This window comes from Sceloporus undulatus, chromosome 4 (genome assembly GCF_019175285.1).
Source record: "Sceloporus undulatus isolate JIND9_A2432 ecotype Alabama chromosome 4, SceUnd_v1.1, whole genome shotgun sequence".
NCBI lineage: Eukaryota > Metazoa > Chordata > Lepidosauria > Squamata > Phrynosomatidae > Sceloporus > Sceloporus undulatus.
Window position 1 is genome coordinate 27226358 of NC_056525.1, and position 20307 is coordinate 27246664.

The following is a 20307-nucleotide window of genomic DNA, read 5'->3' on the forward strand; positions in this document are numbered from 1 at the left end:
TAAAATGGGTCTCCATTAAAAATCTATTCTCTCACATGAAGATTGGATTTTGTGGCCCAAATCATTCACAGTCAGGGCTGTTCTGATTAGAACCATCACTAACATTAATTGAAAAAACAGTCAGTGAATGATTAAAGACTAAATTAACACTATTCCCTTTGAAATACCAAAATACCCTAATGACACCAGATGCTGTCTGATCTTTGGTTAGCCCTGGTTAGCACTTGGATGGGTGACCACCAATGAATACCAGGTGTTCTAGCCTGTATTTCAGAAGAAGGATTGGGCAAACCATCTTTGAGTATTCCTTGCCAAAAAAAACCCGCATGAAATTCGTGGGGTTATCATTAGTCAACAGTTGACATGGAGGCGCATACACACATAGTGAATGCTCAAAGACTACAGTATATTACGACTGTGCTCTTAGAAATCTTTTTTGCTGTTTTGTTTTTTACCTGGGAATGGGGGCAAAATAATGGCATTGTTCATCTAATAAGAATGTTGTTCCCCATTCCATGAATTTTTCCATTGGTAATGTTTTTTGTATTAATGTTACTAATGTTACTCATAAATTGTAATTCCCGGATATCACTGAATATAATGGTAATAGTTGTGATATAAACAACTAACAAAATTAAAATTATACCTTTAAATTACAATTATCATATGCACAGCCTAAATGTATTTACATGTACATTGTTTAATGTGGTTAGAATGAAAATTTGGTAAGATTTTACCAAAACCTTTACCAAGATTTTACCCGTTTACCCCGTGTAGATAGATGTCCTTGCCTCAATTTTTTTCCCTTTCATTTTAACTAATTTTCTTTTATAATTTTTATTGTATACTGCAATCTATTTTATATTTATGGTTTTTTACGATTGGGATGGGGGTTAGGGTATGGGATTATTTTTAATTGTATATTTTATGCTATTGTATTTTATTGTTTTCTTTATTTTGTAACCCACCATGATTCCTTCAGGAAAAGGTAGGATATAGATAAATTGTTATTGTTATTATTATTATTATTAAGATGTTTTTAAAATATTTTTAAAATTAAAAATTATTTTTAACATTTAAAATCAATTTTAAAAAACGTGGGGCCTCTCCTGTCTCTTCTCACTGAACCTTGTCTCTCTTACACCATCTCTTCAGCATTTTAAATAGATGCAGATGAACATTGCAGCCCGTATCTTCCAAAAGGTAGTTGTTTGGGGAGCAGTGGTATCACCCCCATTAGGGTATCACCTCATGTGGCCTGCACCCCCCCCCCCCCCATACCCCCTAGTAATGCCTCTGGGCAGGATCATGCCCTACCACAGGAATGCAGGATACAGGGCCTTTCACGTGTTGTTGAACTGCAACTTCCATCGTATTTAGCCATTGACTATGCTGGCTAGAGGTGATGTAAGTTCCACTCCAACAACATCAGAAGGGTGACTCATTGCCCACTAACGTCTAAATAAACATTGTCATTCCCATCAACCTGAAAAATAACAATGTTATGGACTGCAACCAGATCAATGCATTGTACTACTCATACCTTTATGTTTTTGAAGAGTGTGCAAATATGACACCCTTTGTACACATGTTTCTGAGTCATGCACTGACAGACCATGGTTTTCAATGTGGATTCTGTTTTTATCCCCAGGTGTAGTGTCTCTCTTTGGAAACTCTCTCCTCCTGCTAGTAGCCTACCGGAAGAGAACCATCCTGAAACCTGCTGAATTCTTTATTGTGAATCTTGCCATCAGCGATGTTGGCATGACTGTGATTCTCTTTCCACTGGCCACACCATCCTTCTTTGCACACAGGTAACTGGATTCATTCATTAATTCATTCACTCACTCATTGACTTTAGAGATTACTAAATTTGGCTTTTAAACTGCCATTAAAGTTGGAAAATAGTACCTTTGGTGATATTTATTGGATGATGTCCCCTTTGACCCTTAGTTGCTGTGTTTCCAAAGCATGGTTAGGATGTCCCTTGTCATTGGTTGGGGAAACCTATCAATAACTTTCTAATCATGCTGCAGTTCCATTTGTCTTCAGGTGTGAAATGTTGCTGCTATGGCAGTTCCAATGTTAACAGACATGTGGTGTCAATGTCTTCTCCTCTCCCCCTGTCACCTCACTATTTCAAAGCAGCCTGGTTTTCTTAATTTTTTTCCTTTTCCCCCCCTTTTAACTTAAATTGTATTAACTTAGTTCTAGAACTGCACTAAAAACAAACTTTAGATGAAAATTTAAAAATCTGAAAGGCATGATGGGTGGAACATAGGGCAGGTAGGTGGGCTAAGGAAAAATTTGGAAGAGAGATCTCAGTAGGGGATTACAGAGAGGTGCAATAATGGCTGCTCTGAAACGGATATGTTTCCATTTCTAACATGATTTTGGTGAGAATGGGGCTCATGTAGTACTATCTTCATTCATTCATGCACTCATTTTAATTTATTGTAAATCCCCGTTTTCAAAAGATCAGGAGGTTGGACTAGATTGCCCTTGCAGCCCTTTCAAACTCTAATATACTGTGACTTAAGATGGAACTTCTCTTCATTTCCCATCCAGGCCCCTCTTCTCTGTATCATCATCAGTTCAAACTGAGCTTTGTAAGAGTCTTCCAAGTCTGATACTGTATTTCCAACTTTGTTTCAATTCTTTAAACACAACAGTGTTGGGGGGAGGGATCCAGTTGGTTCTGTAGGGCAAAAAAACAGGGATTATCTTCCTCTTCTCAACTTAATTTCCCCTTCCAAACATACTAATACCTATGCTGGGGGAAATTTAAGGATTTAAGCTCTTCCTCTCTGCAGTTAATAGCTGTGTGTGGTAGTGGTGGGAAGAGATTTGCATTGAGGTTATAGGGCACAGATGAACATTAAACTCTTGTCTTCTCCACATCATAGTCCAGATTCAAACTGTATCCTTCCAGACCTTCCTATATATGTGGATATAAAGATAAAAAACACATGTGGGTGCATTTCTACATGGACTGCTTATAGCATGGCTCAGCCTTAGTATTGACTTATAAGACCATGTGCTCCCCATAACTGAGTTTTTTTCATCCCAGGGCTTTGAATGGGCACTTCTCAGGACTACTATTTCTTGAACTGAAGGCAGTAGCCAGGCTGGTTTGGTAATTTTGGGTGTTAGAATCCAAAATTAACTTTTCATAACTCTGCCTAGATCCAATGATTATCAGTAGGAAGGAGCTCATCTGAACCATATGCCATAAAGAGAAGGTCCAGGTCTGACTAGTTCCTCTTGAACTCCACACCTGGAGCTCCTCTGTACATTTAGCTTGGAGAAGAGAAGATTGAGAAGTGACTTGATTGTTGAGGCATGCATCTCTGAGGAGAATCCTATGGTGGGAGAAAAACAGCTTAATACTGTTCGATGTTTTCTTGGCCAGGTTCATTTAGAGGTTTGCCTTTGCCTTCTTCTGAGCCTGAGAGAATATGACTTGACCAGAGTCATCCAGTGGGTTTTCAAGGCTGAGCAGGGATTTAAACCCTGGTCTCCAGAGTCAAAAACCAGTGCTCAAACCACTATACTACACTGGTTTTATACTTCACTGGTTCTATACTTCAGAGAGTACCTCTTTTTAAAACAACAACAACAAAAACCAATGCTTACCATATTATTAGTCTAGTTTGACCTTATGTATAGGAGAAGCACTGAAAAAATCTTGATAAAGGATGGTGATTTGGACCAGGAAGGGGGGGGGGTAGCAGACTAATAGCAAGAGCTTGGGCTTTGCCTTCTCTCTCTTACAGGGAGCACACAGACCGTGATGGGGATGCTTTTGTACCGATGGCTGTGGAAATGATAGTTAGAACTGATGATGCTGAAGCATTTCTGTCTGTGCTATGCTGGGACAGAATACCTTCTTGGGAAGATCATTCATTTTCTCTGGTTATCTCTCCTTTCCAGGTGGCTGTTCAACCATGCCATGTGCACTTTCTATGCCTTCTGTGGAGTTCTCTTTGGCCTGTGCAGTCTCACCAGCCTAACAGCACTGAGTGCAGTTTGCTGCATGAAGGTCTGTTATCCAACATATGGTAGGTCCTGTGGCTTAATGCTTCTAAAACATTCTCTTCCTCTTTCTCATCCTAAATGTTTCTATTCTGTTTCATTTTGCCCCTTTCTTTCTCCACCCTTGTCACCCCAAGGGTCTGGCAACTCTTTCACAGGGTTAGAAAAGTCATGAATCTCTTAGCAACATCTCTCTTAGGAGGTCTTTCCATTAGGGAACCTATTCATCAAATGTCTGAAATTGCAGTAATTAGCACCAAAAAAATTGCAGCGTCCCATTTTCTCTTTTCATTTGCATATGTAGATGAATCATCAGCCTGTGTGGTGTTTTGTATCCAATCTCTAAGTCCTAAAACGTATTTTTGTATTTGTGTGCATCTCTTTCCAGTATTCAAATAATGTGGAAGCTTTTACCACAGCACCAGAAAGGACATAAATGAGATAATGAAAATATGAAATCAAATTGTTCACACAAATGATTTTTTTGATGGCAGAACTAGTGAATCTGGGACCTTCAGGAACCTTCCTCTAAAAGTCATCTAGTTGAATCCTCTTTGAATGGAAGCTGTTGATAAAGAACACAAAATCATTAGGGCCAAAACTGGTCCTTGAAGGAACCTCTCTGGCCACACAGTTGCCAGTATTAAGTGCAGGGTAGCATTTGAGTGATACCAACCAAAGTTTGAAAGCAATAAGTTACAAATAATGGGTTATTTGTGTTGGCACTTTCCCCAGTATCAAAGTTTTTTAGAGTTAATTATAAATGGAATTCAATGAGGAATAACAGCACTTCTTTTATAGCATAATTCTAACATTTTAGTTATTTTTCTAATTTCAGGAGTGTAGCCTCAGTAAATGCTGGTAGAGAAGTTGGTAATGGTTCAAGTGCCTCATTTTGCTTCATGTGCTGTTGTGACTATTGAGGTGATGGCAAAGTGGACAGAAGTGATTTTGTTTTGTGCCACAGACCAGTAATATTCCATTAAAAACTATTTTAGTTAGTTTTCAGTAGCATCACAGTAAAAGACAAGATATCCAGGCATAGCTTTGTTGGCCATACAGCAAAACAGTGATACCATTATTGGGCCAACTGAAAATGCACAAAGCTCCATTGGCTTCTTCATCAGGTAAAGTTGTTAAAAATTATACAAGAGAAGAAAAAATGATGATGTTAGAGACTTACATCTTGTCAAAATGTCGTTTTTGTTGTTGTCATTTAGGATAGTCTGAAGAGTTATCAATGTAGGCAGAGGTCACTCCTCTCTTTGGCCTTGTGGGCTCCGGGAGACAAAGAATTGTAAAATTCAGGCAATCAAATTTCAACTCCATTAACAACAGAAAAAGTAACTTCCTTTGAGATCCAGGTTGTTTCTGTACTGAGTGAGGCTACCCATCCCTCTCTTATGCAGAGAACATGGAACTTCTCAAGAATCCTATGCACTCTTGCATCTAGAAAAACTATTAGGTGCTGTATAGGTAAAACTGGCTAAATGCAATCCCAATAAACAAATTTTACTTTTGCTGGAAGTAGAATCATAGAATCATAGAGTTGGAAGAGACCGCACGGGCCATCCAGTCCAACCCCCTGCCATGCAGGAAATCCAATCAAAGCATCCCCAGCAGATGGCCATCTAGCCTCTGCTTAAAGACCTCCAAGGAAGGAGACTCCACTACACTCCAAGGGAGTGTGTTCCACTGTTGAACAGCCCTTACTGTCAGGAAGTTCTTCCTAATGTTGAGGTAGAATCTCCTTTCCTGCAGTTTGCATCCATTGCTCCGGGTCTTCGTCTCTGGAGCAGCAGAAAACAAGCTTGCTCCCTCCTCAATATGACATCCTTTCAAATATTTAAACAGGGCTATCATATCACCTCTTAACCTTCTCAGGGTGTAATGTCCTAGCACCTTGGCTCTCTCTTCTTTAGGATTCCCCTGTGGCAAAGCATGTGACTTTCTGCAGCCAAGTAATAGGTGTTATCATGATAATTGGATTAGATCAAGAAATAAAGACATTAGATTAGGAAATAGTTCCACACAAGGGTGGGCCACCTGTGCCCCTTCAAATGTTGTTGCGCTGCAGCTCATATAATCATATAATCTCTCAGTTTGCTGGCTAGAGATAATGGGAGTGACAGTCCAACAACACCTGAAGAGCCCTGAATTGTCCACCCCTGCTTTAATGTATGCAGACACACCTTTGTCCAATTCTGTGAAGGGTTCCAAAGAGAAAGTTCAATAGTATTTTTGCTCTACTTTGCTCAGTCTCTCCAGACTTACTTTCAGTATGGAGACTTTTGAGGCAAGATGCAGGTGTGGGGATCACATAGAATGGCAGAGAAATAATGTTCTTCTGTAAACATGCCTTTTGTTTAGAAAGACATTCATATGTAAGACGAGTGCCTCTGATTACATGGAGATCCCTTTCCAAGAAAGAAAAGTCTGGCAGGAAAGGATAGGAAAAAATCCATCATGGATTGCATGCTCCTTGTCAGCACCATCTGCAATTTCTAGACAACTGTTCAGGGATTTTAATTCTGCAGAAGAGGAGGCAGGCTCCCCTGCACAAAAATCATGATGGATAGATGTGTATCGAGGGCAGGGTATGTGATGTCAGGGCCAGGAAGCAGAGTCCCCACACTACACATCAGTGGTGTAGTACTAAATTGTGAGGTAAAAGCACCTGCTCATCATCACCGTCTTTGTAGTCACATCCCCAAGGAGAGTCCTAAACCACAGGCAGTTAAATAATATCTGCACTCCAGTTCTAATGTTTGCCATGTGTATCAGAAGCAGATCCTTCATAAAATTAATGGGCCTTAATTGCCCTTTTGAGTCCAAGTCACAATACAGTTGGCTGTCCACATTTGCAGCTTTGACTTTTGTGGATTTGATTATTTGCAGTTTAGATTTAGATGTTCTTTCTTGGAATCTCTAAGTCCCTCCAGTGCAATTCTGCTGGAAATTGATTTGAATTGAATTCCTAGAGAGGTGTTCTCTTAGGTAAAAAGAATAGTGGTGGTTTTATTATTATTATTATTATTATTATTATTATTATTTGTGGTTTTCCCAATTTCACGGGGGTCCTTCACCCCTAATGCCAGCAAATGTGGAGGCACCACCGAATATTGTTGCTGGAAATTCACATATACTGTAGTGTGAGGATTGTAGAGAGGATTGCTCAGAGAGAACTGTGAGGTAAGAATGGGGTGGTTTCATTATTCTGGCTAATCAGTAGTTCCACCAATTCAACCCTGTGCACTCTGACTCCATTACACTACTGCTACACATGGAGAGACATCATCAGAAAAGAAGGTGTTGTGTGACCAAATTTGATATTTGTAGAGGAAAGACTCTGCTGTAGTTATTTGACATTCAGCTTACTGTTTATTTTCTGGGAGCAAATTCAAACAATTTAAATCAAGCCTGAGCTGTCGCTAAACCAAGATGCTTAGGCTGAGATGGTTGTACCTTGGCCATATCATGAGAAGATCTGACTCACTAAAAATACAATCTTTGGTAAGATAGACAACAGCTGAAAAACATTGAGTGGATGATCATAAGATGACTCATTCATGAGGTCACTGCGGGTCAAAGTCGACTTGACTGCAGTTAATAACAATAACAAAATATGAGTGTTGTGTTGGATATGTCTGAATGCTGATATTGGTCATTAATGGAAATCACCATCTTAGCTGAAAGGAAAGAGTTTATTATAGAATTATATAGTATACTGGTGCCTTTACAGTAGGCTTCACAGGTCGAATCCAGATAAAGGGGTCATGTGCATTATCATTTTTCATTTACACATACACAGAAGTGCATGAAATGCAATTGCACATTTCACATATTTACTAGTCTGGCCTTCTGGAAGACATGTTGGAGGTAGAAACAGCACCCTCGAAAAGAGAAGGCTCCAAAGGTACCTGCAGTCCTACCAGGCAAACTAAGTAGCATGCATCTTCTTTGGCATGAATCAATTGTAATAGAAATATAATACAAATAAAGGAGACTGACTTGATTTGCAGTCAGATTCCACTAGTTCTCTAATAAATTTCTTCAGCATCAAGCTACAATGAATAGCATCAATCCTAAGTATATGGATTTTGGTGTGTTGACATCCATCTTGTGTGCTAAGTATGACACACAGCTTGTGTATCTCCAGTAATGTTTAGCAATGTATTTGAGATACATTGTAACAGAAATGGGAAGTCTGGGCAGATTGTAAGAGGTTGCACATTCTGTTGTTTAAACTGAAGAGATGATGTGCCTTCATATGAATCATCACAAAACTGAGGAAGTGTTAAATGACTACTCCAGCATTGCTCCTAGATGGAAACAAACAAACATTGGTGTCTTCTAGGGTTGCCAGCTCCCAGGTTATGGACTCTCTTTGCCAATCCACAGGCAAGGGGAAAAAAACCTGAGGGTGAGTTTTCAACTGCCTTGCCAAGTGTGTGTGTGTGCATTTGTGCTTATTTTCCTCATTTGTTATACCTCATTTTTAATTATTTGAAAGGCATACTCTGAGCAATTCTGGTTGATGCTTAATATACAGTGGGCCCTCCCCATATGCAGGGGATCCATTCTCCCTTCTCCCCACGTATGGGGGAAAACTTGTATGCTCAAACCCCATTTGTTTTAATGGGGGAATGTTCCCGCATGCAGTGTGGCACAAGCACCATGGGCACACGCACCATTATACTTCTGGTAGCGCAACCTTCCATGTAAGGTTAAAGCCACATATAGTGCACCAGCATATGACACAAGCACAGTGTATCATGCTTACTGGCCCACCCTCTGTGACATCACGTTTCTTATTCTCAGGGGTTGGCCCTAAAATCTCAAGGTCTGAGATAGTCCTTACCTGGGAATCTTAGTACCATCAAATTTGCTGGATGCATGCAGTTCAGTAGAATCAAATAGTGATCCTACATCTGGATTTGCATAGCATGAATCTGTAGAGCTGTGCATTGATTGTGCTACATAGTCCTAGTGTTGAACTGCACCATTGTGCTAGTTAAGGAGCCCTGGTGGCGTAGTGGTTAAATGCCAGTACTGTAGCCTTCCATCCTTTTGTGGGTCAGTAAAATGAGTATCTAGCTTGTTAGGAGCAATTGGCTTAGAGCAGTGGTTCCCAACCTTCCTAATGCCGCGACCCTTTAATACAGTTCCTCATGTTGTGGTGACCCAAACCTATGAAATTATTTTTGTTGCTACTTCATAACTATAATTAAATAGGTGTTTTCCAATGATCTTAGGAGACCCCCATGAAAAGGTCATTCGACCCCCAAAGGGGTCCCAACCCACAGGTTGGGAACCACTGGCTTAGAGAGTGCTTAGTTCATCAAGAAACACTATAGAAATGTAAATGTTATTGCTATTGCAAGTGAATGTGCAAGAGAATGTGTGGCTGAATGCACAACTAGATGTGAATTAAGTGCCTAGGTGAAGGCATACTGCTACCAATTCCATCAGAGGCAGACACACTGGCCAAGAAGGAACATACAAAATGTTACTGCATGCTCAACACTACATCTGCACTTTTGAACTGAATAACAAGCTGTTGCTTATCAGGCGAAATGTCCAATCACTTCTGTAAGGGAACTTATGCATCTGTAACCAACAAGATTTTAGCCAGTAAATGCTACTGCCTCCTAGCAACTAGAAGCATATGGCTCTGATATCAGCGGAGTGATGAATCTCTCCTAGCCGATACTTTAAAGTCAACAAAGTATTGAACTATGCCCCCTAAAATGGGTTCAGGACCTTAGGCAGTCCCTCTTAAAAACCAAAATACTGTAAAGCCCAGAGCAGACTCACTGCTTCATGAATGTGGGAGCCACCAGCTACCACTGAGCCCTGCTGACGAGTACTGTATTGTACATTTCCAGTGGCCCTTTCAAACTACACACTTCTCTCTCTCTCTCTCTCTCTCTCTCTCTCTCTGGCTTTGCTTCACGAACAAAGATTCAGGAAGGACTCATCCGTGCTTTGTACAAGCGCGTTGGTGACTAAAAAGGCCAATCCGGGACAAACAGGTCCGGTTGCAGAAAGCACAGCGGAAAGTCTCCGTGGGTGATGTTTCCGGGTTGTGGTTCTTTCTGCATTGTCATTTCTGTTTGAGACTCATTCGCCGTGAGCTTTCGAAAAAGGCTGCAGCATCTTAGATAGTGCGTCTCCATGCCTCCCGATGCGAGGCCAGGGCGGACCATTGTTGGTGATCAGTTTGGCCAAGCCTGAGATGTTGTTTCAGGGAGTCCTTGTATCTCTTCTTTGGGGCGCCCCTCTTACACTGACCCGTGGCAAGTTCACCATAGAATACTATTTATGGGAGGCAATGGTCCTTCATCCTAGAAACGTGTCCTGCCCAGCGCAGCTGTGTCCTCAATAGCATGGCCTCGATGCTGGTGATCCCTGCTTGCTCAAGGACAGCAAATTTGTCACATAGTCAGTCCAGTGTATATTTAGAATTGTGCGTAAACAGCGCTGATGAAAGCGTTCAAGGAGTTGTAGGTGTTGGCGATAGGTGACCCATGTTTCAGACCCATAGAGGAGAATAGACAGTACAATGGCTCTGTACACACTGATTTTTGTGCTTCACCTCAAGTGTTTGTTACTCCAGACTCTTTTGTGAAGCCTTCCAAATGCACTATATGCCTTTGCCAGTCTGTGATCAATCTCTTTATCAATCTTGGCGTCTGAGGAGATGATGCTTCCCAGGTAGGTGAACTGCTGAACGGACTTAATCACAGATGTGCCAACAGTGATGTGGGGATGGTAGTGTTCTTCCTGAGGTGCAGCTGGAAGAGAACTTCTGTTTTCTTCAGACTGACTTCCAGTCCAAAGAGCTCTGCAGCTGTTGCAAAACAAGATGTTAGGCGCTGCAGAGCTGCTTCTGTATGGGCAACGAGGGTAGCATCATCAGCAAAAAGCAGCTCATGGACTAGATAGTTTAGAGTCTTAGTGTGGGCCCTCAAGCAGCTTAAGTTAAACAGGCTACCATCAGTACGGTAGCGTATATAAATGCTGTCTTCTTCTTTGAGATCTGCCATAGCCCTTTGGAGCATCATGCTGAAGAAGATTGTGAATAGAGTTGGAGCGAGAACACAACCTTGTTTCACACCATTAGTTATTAGAAAGGGCTCCGAGAGAGCATCGCCATATCTGACTTGACCTTGCTGGCCTTCATGTAGCAGGATGATCATTTTGAGGAATTTGGGGGGGCATCCTAGTCGTTCCAGGATCTGCCACAGACCTTTTCTACTCACAGTGTTGAAGTCTTTGATGAGGTGGACAAATGTTACATAGAGTCCTTTGTTCTGCTCTCTACATTTCTCTTGCAGTTGTCTAAGGGCAAATACCATGTCTGTAGTGCTCCTATTAGCTCTGAAGCCACATTGGCTTTCGGAGAGAAGTTCTTCTGCAATAGCAGGGACTAATCTGTTCTGCAGTATCCTTGCAAGGATTTTTCCAGCAATGGAGAGCAGTGTTATACCTCGATAGTTTGAGCAATCCAATTTTGCTCCTTTTTTCTTATACAGGGTGATGATGACTGCATCTCGGAGATCTGATGGCAGTTCGCCTTTTCCCCAGCAACTCACAAGGAGTTTGTGGAGTTTAGCATGGAGTACATGACCTCCATGTTTCCAAGCTTCAGGTGGAATTCCATCAACCCCGGCAGCCTTGCCATTTTTCATCTGCTGTATGGCCTTAACGGTTTCTTCCAAAGTGGGAGCTATGTCCAATTCCTTCTTCATCGGTTGTTGTGTCATATGTTGAATAGCTGAGTCTTGGACTACTCGGTTGGCACTAAAGAGGCTTTGGAAATGTTCAGCCCATCGGTTCAGAATGGAAGCTTTATCTGTGATTAGTGTTTGACCATCTGTGCTGTATAGGGAGCTTTGGATCTGAATGTAGGTCCAAACACTGCTTTAAGAGCTTCATAAAATCCTCTGGAGTCACCCAGATCTGCACAACGTTGTGTCTTTTCTGCTAATTTTATCCACCACTTGTTCTGAATGTCTCTGAGTTTTTGTTGGAGTTGACTACATGCGAGGCGAAAGGCTGCTTTTCTTACATGGCAGGATGGCTGGGCGAGGTGTGCCTGGTGAGCAGTTCTCTTCTTTGCCAACAGCTCCTGGATCTCTTGGTTGTTTTCATCAAACTAGTCTTGGTTTTTTCTTGAGGGAGAACCCTAAGGATTCTTCTGCAGATTGCAGGATGCTGTTTTTGATATGTTGCCAAAGCACTGTAGGAGAAGAGTCTACATGATGGTCTTCAAGTTTTGTTTGCAAATTTGCCTGGAAGTTGTCTCTTATGGCAGCTTGTTGAAGATTGTTGACTTGGAGTCTCCTCTTTAGGATGCCATCCCTCTTAGGTTTGAACTGAAAATGAAGATTTAGTTTGCATCTTACGAGGCGATGATCTGTTTGACATTCTGCACTGGGCATCACTTGGGTATGACGAACATCGCAAATATTTCTCTGGCGCACTAGGATATAGTCAATGAGGTGCCAGTGTTTGGATCGGGGATGCATCCAGGTTGTCTTCAAGCTATCTTTCTGCTGAAAGATGGTGTTTGTAATAGTCAGCTGCTTTTCTGCACAAAACTCTAACAGGAGGTGTCCGTTATCATTACAGTTTCCAACACCATGCTTGCCTAAAACACCTTTCCAGGCTTCCAAGTTCTTTCCTACTCTGGAATTGAAGTCACCAAGGTTAATGATTTTGTCTTCTGCAGGAACTTTCTGTATAAGGTGGCATAGGTCTGAGTAGAATTTGTCTTTCTCTGCAGGGTTGCTTGCATAGTTGGGGCATAGATACTGAAGAGAACAACATGTGGGAGGCGTAAGGAGCTAATGCGATCAGAGTGTCCTATTGGCAGGGTTTCGAGTTTGGAGGCAATGGAGTTTTTGATCATAAAGCCTACACCTGAAAGATGTTTTTCAGTTTTGGGCTTGCCAGACCAGTAGAGTGTGTAGCCGGCACCGTGTTCTTTAAGGCTGCCTTCCTCGTGGAGACGAAATTCACTAAGAGCAGCGATGTCGATGTTAAGTCGTGACAGTTCATGGGCTATTAGAGCAGAACAGCACTCAGGACGTCCACTGTCTGCAGAATCTTGCATGGTTCTGATGTTCCAGCATGCAAGCGTTAGTCTATTTGCACCTTTGGAGGCTGGTGGTGTGTGCCTTTGTCTTTGTCTGACCACATCAGAAGATGCCCATTGGCCGCAGCTAGCCAACCGGGTTGTTGGGGAGGAGCTTTCTTTAGGTCACCTTTTCTAGGCCCCTCTCCATATGGAGCAAGCAGTGCTCTCCTTAAATAAGGCTGCTTGGTCATTCAGGATGCTGCCGAACAAGACTGTCATCCCCAGTCAGTCTCAAGCAACCAAAGTCCTGAACCGTCTGCATGCAGGGTTGGGCCTGCAGCTTCCAGTGCTTCTTTACACCTGCCGTTTTGTCCCTCGCCTATCACTACAGGGCTTTTTCAGAGATTGGATGTATCCTTCAAGCCTGTGCAATGGATTATTCTGGTGGAGCGCAGCGTGCACAGAACTGGCCTCACCCTTTAAACCAGAGGTTCGACTGCTGAGGCCTTGACAAGCATGGACGGTTACAGCGAGGTCCTCGGGTCGTAGGTTTGATTAGAGTTTCCTTCTCTTAGATGGTTGACCTTACAGGGTTAGACGAGCACCATCTGCCCGGGTATGGGATTAGAGTTTTCCTTCTCCTAAGATGGTTGCCATAAGGCTAGAGAGCCCATCCTGCTCTTTGGCACTCTTGGTCAGACCCTTCGGTTGTGACCTGCCTGGCATGGGAGTTCCTACCGGTGGCTATTATACCATTGCCAGCATAGCTCATAACTTCATTAGGGTATGCAAGCCTCTCCCCCATGACAAGGGGGCATCAATGGAGAGACTAAACACTTATAGTGCCATGATTTCACTTTAGCTGTCATGGCAAAATTCTTTAGAATCATGGGGTTTGTAGTTTAGTACTTCCCTAGTACTGAAGGAAGGCAATGAAGCTTGATCTCTTCTCTAGCACTGAAGTTACACCAGGAATGTAAAATGATTTTTTGAACAATGAGCAATGGTCCTATGAAGCTGACAGCACATAAATGGAGTTGCACACATGGAACCATTATGCATATATTAGTGCATTAAAGTAGACAGAGTAGCATGGGAATGCACATTGCCTCTGTTTCTTTGCATGCTATAGTGGCACACTGAGTTGTCAGCTATTCCCATTGACCACTGAGCTACATATTTTGTGCTGAATTGGTATTCAGTATGTTGTAGGGGTTGCATAAATTAACTGCATTGGTGCATATTTATACTACACTGAAGTTATGTAGGATCTTGACTCTTTGCTGTTGTAAAATCTATTATTTTTATTGGATAAAGGTTTTAATAAACTTTGGACACTGCTTCTGAATACTCATGGCCTTCTAGTTATTATAGGCAGACAATCCATCTCCTTATTCTCCTGTTCCCATGCAGTCCCAGACAAAACAAAGTGTTGTTGTTTTTAAGAGACTCCTTCCTATTCAGATTAAAAACAGATGCTAAGTACTTATAGAAACAAACTCATTTACAGAGGAAACAGGCAGGCCTATATGTAGCCTTATACAGCCAATTGCCATTTATAGATTTTTAAGCATACATTGGGCCGGTCTATGCAGCCAATGTGAAGCTTAAGGGACAACTTTTGATAGCTGCACAAATTACTGAAGAAGGTGGAAGGAAAGATAAAGGCTAATGCCAGCTATTAAACAGCAGCCAACAAGCCACCTGTCTTCCCACTGCAAATTCAGTTACTGTTTTCTGATGACAGTGGAATACAGTTTCCGTGGCCTCACCAGCTTATCTTTTCTCTAATGCACTTTTGCATTTCCCCACCAGGCAACAACTAATCTCTGCATATCTTTAATTGCTTCGTTTCAAAGAAATATTATCCCTACATATGTCTGAAGACTTAGGTTGGATTTTTTTAAATTAAGCCGTTAGAAGATCAGAGAATTTAGGATTTAAGCAACGGAGGAAAGCAAGGCAAAGAAATTCCAGCTTGTCTAGTACAAACTGACTTTTATAACAGAAATTGTGATAAAAAAATGTTTGATTTGGTTTTACATTAAAGTGCCACTCTTCTGCTGTTTTACATCTCTGTGTACAGAATCCTTCTTCTTCCTTCCTTACCTACAAAGTGTTTTTACCAAATCTACTGATGTAACCTTGAAACAAGATAGGAGCATGAAGAAAGACTAAATGTTATTTTTAAGCAGATTGGGGGTGGGGGAGAAAAGTCTGAATCCACAAACCTTCCAACATTTCACATGTGAAAACTGGGACACATATAGCCAATCACCATCAGAGTATGATATTGAATGAATGAATGAATGAATGAATGAATGATGGCAAAAGTTATCTATGAGGAAGAATACACAAATTAGGAGAGGCTGCAGCAGTTTCTTTTTGTCTGAGTCTACAAGGAAGAGCAAAATCCCACATCTCCTCTTTTCTCCCCCTCTTCTGAGTTGAGTTCAAACTACTTTTGCACTTTGAACTTAGTTTGCACAAGTAAAGGACAAAGAGGGGAAGTGGGAGGAGAAAAAGAAATGGAGGGCCCAAACAGACATACCAAAATAAAGCTGCTTCTGGTCACTTTGGAGGAATGCTGTTTAAATGACACACTCATCTTAAGAGGCCAAAAGCTGCACCAAAGCTGCCCTCCAGTCCTTAGGACTGGAGCGTGGCTTTGGCATGGCTTCTGGCCTCTTAGGACACATGCATCATTTAAACAGCATACCTCCAAAGTGACCTGAAGTAGCTTTATTTTGGCCTGTCTGTTCAGGCCCTGAGTTATTTTAAGTACAGATGAAAAAGAAAGGATCCAGGGTGTGCCTTCTGTATATGAAAACACTGTGCTTACTGGAGCCTGAAACATAATCTTAGCCTCAAACATGAACAGACCCATTGAATTATTGTTGATTCACTATTCAGCCATTGATGAAATGGATCTACTGTAGTTGGGACTAGCCAATACACAATACACTGCTCACAATCCCTGGCAGTAACCTGCCTCTAGTTAGAACATAAGAAGAGCTGTGACTGATGAGATAAAAGCCTGTCTAGTCCAGTAAGGCCAATGCAGGTCACTATACTGTCTGATGAATGGACAAGAAGGCATCCTATCTCAAAAACTAGAAAGCTACTTTTAAAAAGTTATTTGTACCATTGATCAGTATAATTTTTAAAAGGTAACATTTACCATTAGTAATGTCTGTGATAAAAGCAAATAACTTGCTATGTTACTCATGATACTACTTGTTGCATTTCCATTGCTTTCCATTACTGTTATCCAAGGAGACCCAGTGGGTTTCCATGGCTGAGCAGGGATGTCCCCATGTCCTAGTCAAATACTCAAACCACTACATGACATTGACTCTTGGGCTGTAAAAATAATTCAGTTTAACACCACTTTAACTGCCATGCCTCTGCCCTACAGAATCCTGGGATTCCTAGTTTTGTGAGGCACCAGCACTCTTTGGCAGAGAAGGCTAAAGACCTTGTAAAACTAAAAACAAAAACAAAAACCCTTGGGATTCCATAGGTTGAGGTTATAGTACTTAAAGTGGTGTTAAACTGAATTATTTATACAGTATAGACACACTCCAAGAAGCACAAAAGTAGGGCAAGAATGCAGTATCAAATAATGCTGGTGTGTGTGTGATAACCCAAAGATGTAAAATAAAAACAACCCAAAGATACATCCCCACACTACCCTCAGAGTCACAAGGAGTCATTAGGAATGATATAATCTTCCTTCTGGCTGGTGAAAATGGCAGTTGCAGTGGTCATTGCAGCACTCAGGACCTCCAGGACAGGCTGAAATGGAGCACGTTGGAGCCTCCAGAAAAGCCCCCAGAGCATACCCATCACTGGTTTAGAGGCTGCTGTGAAAGTATTTCACAGATTCCACCTAAACATGAGGAAGAACTTCCTGCTGGTAACCTGTTTGATATTGGATTATGAGTGTGGTGATGTCTCCTCCTTTGGAGGTCTTTGAACAGAGGCTGGATGGCCATCTGTTGGGGCTGCTTTGGTTGTGTATTCCTGCATGGCAAGGAGTTGGACCGGACAACACTTGGGTCTCTTCCAACTCTATGATTCCCAGCACAGTATAGGTCTGGGTTAACATTATGTGCCTTGCAGCCGAGGGGATAGCTTCCTTTAAAATGATAGCATCTTGCCAATGGTCCCTCTCTTGGGCATTTGTCCTGTGCACTGCCTACAAAAATTTCTCTCAAAACTCCAGTTACAAGACTATTTTGATTTGCAAAGGGATCTTGTAGCCCCTTTGATATTAACTGAAAGAAAGAAGGTGGTAGCATGAGCTTTCGATTACTGGAGTCTACAAAAGCTCATGCTACCAGCTTCTTTCTTTCTGTTAGTCTCAAAGACATTGCAAGTCAAGGACCCTTTGCATACTGATTTTCCAGACTAACAAGGCTATGCCTTTGATGAATATTTTGGGTAGGATTGGAGGGCAAAGGCGATTAATTAATAGATATACCCATAGCAGTTGGGGTAAGTGAATTTGTTCATCAGGTTGCTGATGAATCCACACACCAGTGGAGTTCCAAGTGGGTCATTTACCACTGCTTATCATAGTTCAATTAAAGGCATATCAGAGGGAAGGAAAACAACATTTTCTTCATTAGGGGAGCACCATCAATATGGTCCATGTTGCTTTGTAAAGTGGGCACTCAGGCACCCAAATGATCACTCATCTTGAAGCAAATAGAAGTTACTCTTGCATACTGAGAAGAAAATACGCCCCCTTACCTCTGAAGCTTTCTATCAGGCTTGACATTAAAGGTAATGCATTGAAAAGGCTTCTGAAAATATTTGCCAGTATAGGCCCAGTGTGTATGTGTAAATATGCGATTTCGTGCTCAAAGGGCTATTTGTCAGAGTGTTTGCTACAGCTTTCTGTTATAGGCAAGGAAGGAAAGTATGCATGCAAATACTGCTTTCTCCCACCCCACCGTTGCCCCCAACTCCTCTTATCCCACAGCTCTTTGAAAAAGGTCATTCAGGGACGGTATAAATCTCAAGACTTAAAATGTAAACCATTCCCTTTGGTAGACTTTTAGCTATCCTTTCCTGAGATCAATTCTCTGAAGAACAAAAGCTGAAAATAATGCATTATTCCAAATCACGGCAATGACAAAGAATGGGAAAATGGAAACAGCTCCTAAAAGGATAAGTCTGGCAAAAAATAAAAAACAAAACAAACCCAAAACCATACCTTCCACTAAACAAACAAACAAAGGTTGCTGTTCTGTTTGTGACATGTGCCAGTGTAAGTTGTGTTATGCATGTGGAGCAAAATACTCATCAGAACTGAAGAGATTCTGCAGACAGCAGTGGAAATGGAATTGTAAATTCAGAAATTTTGCACATTGTGATTGTGCATTCTGCATTGCTATTTTAATAAATAATAAAAAAACCTTTTATTTATACCCTGCTTTTTAAAACAATCAAAGCGGCTTACATAGTCAAAAACATCCAACATACAATACTTAATATTACAATGTCCCCCCCTTAAAAAAAATCAAACAAGTTACAATTAAAATTAGCTTTAAAGTAACTATTAATATCAATTAAACAATGGGCAGAATAGTAGGATGATACATGGTGTGAGGGAGTAGTCATTTTATGGCCGAGTGCTTTTTACGTTCAAATGTTCTTTATTAGTTTTACATAAATCATATATACATTTCATTATTCCATACAAATACATATCCATATTTAACATATACATCTATTTTTAATTCTTCTTCTTTTTTTATTGTTTGTAATTATATACATATATATACATATTTACATATACACATACATATAAACACATAACCATTATTCCATACAAATACATATCCATATTTAACATATACATCTATTTTTAATTCTTCTTCATATTTCTCCATATTTCTTTACTTCCTTGGCTATAAAGGTTTTATTGGATTATTTTTATATTTTCTTCGTATCTTGTTTCAAAATATCTGTACAACAAGGAAAAATAAAACTCTTAATCATATTCTCTTTCTTTTCTTCTTCTTCTTTGTGGTACTACCATATGTATTCTCCAAATAACTATTCCAATAGAACTCATAACCTCAATCTTACAACTATATATTTCATGTTTCCGGTTTGCAAATCTTCCATCCCATAAATTAATCATTCTCAGCAAACCAGCCCTTATCTAAACACCATCTTTTTTCCAGGAACGTTGTTATTTGAGCCCAATCTTTCTCAATCCTATTTTTCTTTTTGTCATCTACTATACATGAGAGCACATCTAATTTTCTTATATCATTTAGCTTCCATAACCAATCCTCTATCTGTAATTTCTCCTTCGATTTCCAATTTTTTGCTATTATTAACCTTGCAAGCGTAATCATATATAACATAATTCTCCACAGTCTGCTCTCATCTTCCTTTTTCAAAAAATATGTCATATTTAGTAAATATATTTCCGGCTTTTTTTTATAGCTTATTCCAAATATTTGCTGTATAATTTGATGTATTTCATCCCAAAATTCTTTTACTCTTTCACATTTCCACCACATATGAATTGTTGTACCCCTTTCTTTCTGACAATTCCAACAAATATCCGACTCTAGTTTCCGAATCTTTTTTAATCTAGCTGGGGTATAATACCATCTATTACATATTTTAAGAAAATTTTCTTTAAGATCTTGACTTTTAGTAAAAGCGTTTGTTCTAGATCATGCTTTTTCCCATGCTTCTAATGGTATTTCATGACCTATATCTTTTGCCCAATCCACCATATATTGTTTGATTGGTTGTTTCTCCAATTCCCTTTCTCTGAACAATTTATACAGTTTTGATATTTTCTTTTCCTCCTCCTTTAATACTATCTCATCCAATTCCGTTTTGCCTAATTCTATCCCTCTCATTTTTACATCTCCCTTAAAATCTATTATGTATCTGATAATAACTATAACAGTTTAATTCCTTATTTTCATTTACCAATTCTTTTCTCGATTTTATTACCACTTCTTGTTTTCCATTCATCTTTAATATATCATTGTATCTTAACCATCTATCCTTGTTTTCCCATTTATTTGCAAATGCTTCTTGTGTGGATACCCAGCCCGGGATTTTATAATAAAAGATATTTTTAACCCGATTCCATGTTCCTATCAAAGCTCTCCTAATAGGATTATTATAAAAATCTTTATTTACTT

At 40.4% G+C, this 20307-nt stretch overlaps 1 protein-coding gene across 2 annotated transcripts in view; it reads left to right on the top strand.

Moving 5' to 3' along the window:
* LOC121928838 (opsin-5-like) overlaps positions 1-20307 on the top strand; it is an 84789-nt gene that overhangs the window by 47375 nt on the left and 17107 nt on the right. For both annotated transcript variants that reach the window (XM_042464080.1, XM_042464081.1), the window contains exons 3-4: positions 1652-1814; positions 3934-4061. In XM_042464080.1, coding sequence (XP_042320014.1) covers positions 1652-1814; positions 3934-4061 — 291 coding nt within the window. The remainder of the gene's footprint in view (positions 1-1651; positions 1815-3933; positions 4062-20307) is intronic.